The sequence below is a fragment of the Adiantum capillus-veneris genome, chromosome 18, assembly GCF_014529385.1.
Source record: "Adiantum capillus-veneris isolate H3 chromosome 18, ASM1452938v2, whole genome shotgun sequence".
Taxonomy (NCBI): Eukaryota; Viridiplantae; Streptophyta; class Polypodiopsida; order Polypodiales; family Pteridaceae; genus Adiantum; species Adiantum capillus-veneris.
This window is the reverse complement of record NC_140948.1, coordinates 38674742-38677037: the sequence shown is the minus strand read 5'-3', so window position 1 is coordinate 38677037 and position 2296 is coordinate 38674742. Positions and strand designations below refer to the sequence as shown.

The window sequence follows — 2296 nt, the reverse complement described above, 5'->3', positions numbered from 1 at the left end:
ATTTGTTTTTTGATCATGGACGATCTTTTGGGGCTCAAATTTCAGCTCTTTTTGTTGAATTTGTTTTCCCTCTTGCCTAATGTAGACCTCTTTCCATCTAGATTTCTCTCTATTTCAAGGAACGTTATGATCCAGCTTTCTTTGAGCTTAGTTACAAACGCCTCATAGAAAAATGGAGACGTCTATTTTTGGCCTGCTAAAGAAAGGCTATAGTGTTGGGCTAGCTAGGGCGTCCTCTCACAGATGGCGTCCATGTGGACCGCCAACAATTTGGAAGACTTGCACGTGACCGTCATTGGCATGCCTGGCGCATGTACCGTGTTTTCAAGAGTGTGGCTGAAGTCGTACTACGGCAACAACAGCAGCCAATGGCGCACCGTGCGTCATGAAATTCATGCACGCAGCACCACCATTACCAGTACGTAGGCTTGCTTTAATCCAAATTATTATCCAATGGATATCTGATAGATCGATCAACTGGCTACGTGGACCCCAATGCACGTCACATGCTGCCATTCCACGGCCCGGCCACGCCAAATCAAATCAACCGTGTTTGCTATCCCCAATGCCCCATAGCCAAACAGTGTTTGCAACTTTGCACTCCAAGTCTGCAGGTCCAGTGCAGGATGACTCGTGCATCAGACCTCCATTCATTCCGAGGGATTACGCTCGCTGCAACCTGGCAAAGATGTGGAGTTCTTTGTGGAGAACGGCGACGATGGGCACACCAAGGTGGTAGACGTGATGGGACCGAACAGGAATCATGTGCCGGGGTGGGACGGGAGATAGCTACGGCTATGGAGGCGGAGGCGGCGGAGGTAGAGGGAGGGGTCGAGGGGGTGCAAGAAGTAGGAACTATGGTGGAGGAGGTGTTGGATCTTGCTACAACTGTGGAGAGTCTGGTCATCTTGCCCGTGATTGTACTGATGGTAGCAGCAGACGAGGCGGTGGAGGCGGCAGTGAAAGCCGCGGCTGCTACAACTGTGGCGAGCAAGGGCATCTTGCACGGGACTGCATTGTTGGAGCAGCTTGATCTCCATCTCTAGTATGAGTCATTACCTCTCTTTGGAAAGCTTGCTGTGACTACGGTCTCTGGCAGCCTTTGCAAAGCTTTCCTTGACCTGGTTCTTGCGTTAAGAGTTTTTTTTATAGCTATGTATCATTTTTGGCTTGTCTGGTTTATAAAGAGGAAATAGATGTTTCGGGAATGGTCAGTTTTTGTCTTTTTAAGGTTGGTATGGTTCTTCATTTTATGAATCAAAGAATTCTGTGAAATTGAAGGATATGCTTTCTTTGATTTGAGGAAAGAACGACCTGAGAAAATCTGATTTTGCTTGAAACTGTCTCAACCGGTAAACATTTTGTAAACATGGTGCCAATGTGTTTTGCAATTTGTGCTGTGTCATGTTCAGGTGTATTGTGTCCTGCACAGTCATTACTCATACTTTGTCAAACTATTGACTGTTGTGCTGTTGCTCTAGCTAATATTGGTGAACTCTAGTACCGATTCAATTGGGGTGCTCCAGAATAAAAATCATCTCCCTCTTTCGCAGGCGAAACTAGCTAGGTAGAGCACGATGAGCTAATGCATTTACGAATTTCTGTTTCATTCACAAATAGTGCCAAGGAGTGCAGAGGTCACAGTGGGTGGAGATAGAGACAAAGTCGTGCAAAGCAAGGCAATGCACTACAAGTTCTCTCTCTCTCTCTCTCTCTCTCTCTCTCTCTCTCTCTCATGCAACACAGGGCTCCTAGAACATGGTGTTGCACAGGGGAGGGGAGGCAGTGTCGGCCAAGGGCCAATACCACTTTACTTGGAATAGTCAAGAAGGATTTTAGATTCCCATTAATAAAAGTGACCCGCAGAAAAACAAAATGTTAGTCTACTTTTGCATTGTACTAGTGCATGGCAGGCCACCGTGATCCTTCACCTCCTTTATCTATTATTAGGACTTACATTATGGCCCTATGAAGATTCGCTGCTCTTTAACTTTTATCAATTGGAGTCGATGCACATGCTCCTTGCTCCACCCGCTCGCCATACCCTGTTGTCCCCTCATCCTCCTCCATGCCTTCTATCTCCGCTTTCATCATTGCAAGCAGTCGGCAATGCACTTTCTCCGCCTTCATCATTCCACTATCTCGTCGTTATCGCCTCTGCTTAGCAAACTCAGCTCGCAGATCGCACAGGCTTGGACCCTGCAGAGGCGAACCTTCTTTAGTCTCCCAGTTGCCCTACGACCTACGGCACCCATGCCTTGCCTCCCCTTCCCAACCTCGTTCCCCTTCGCGATGA

The 2296-nt window shown here is 47.6% G+C and overlaps 1 protein-coding gene across 1 annotated transcript; it reads left to right on the top strand.

Annotated features, from left to right (window-relative positions):
- Positions 1-470: 470 nt before the first annotated feature.
- Positions 471-1208, top strand: LOC147435520 (uncharacterized). Its single transcript, XM_086487974.1, has one exon. The coding sequence runs from the start codon at positions 507-509 to the stop codon at positions 1044-1046; it is 540 nt and encodes a 179-aa protein (XP_086344100.1). The 5' UTR covers positions 471-506; the 3' UTR covers positions 1047-1208.
- Positions 1209-2296: the final 1088 nt, after the last annotated feature.

Coding starts and splice junctions, on each gene's coding strand:
- LOC147435520 (XM_086487974.1), top strand. CDS start 507: ATGCTGCCATTCCACGGCCCGGCCACGCCAAATCAAATCAACCGTGTT.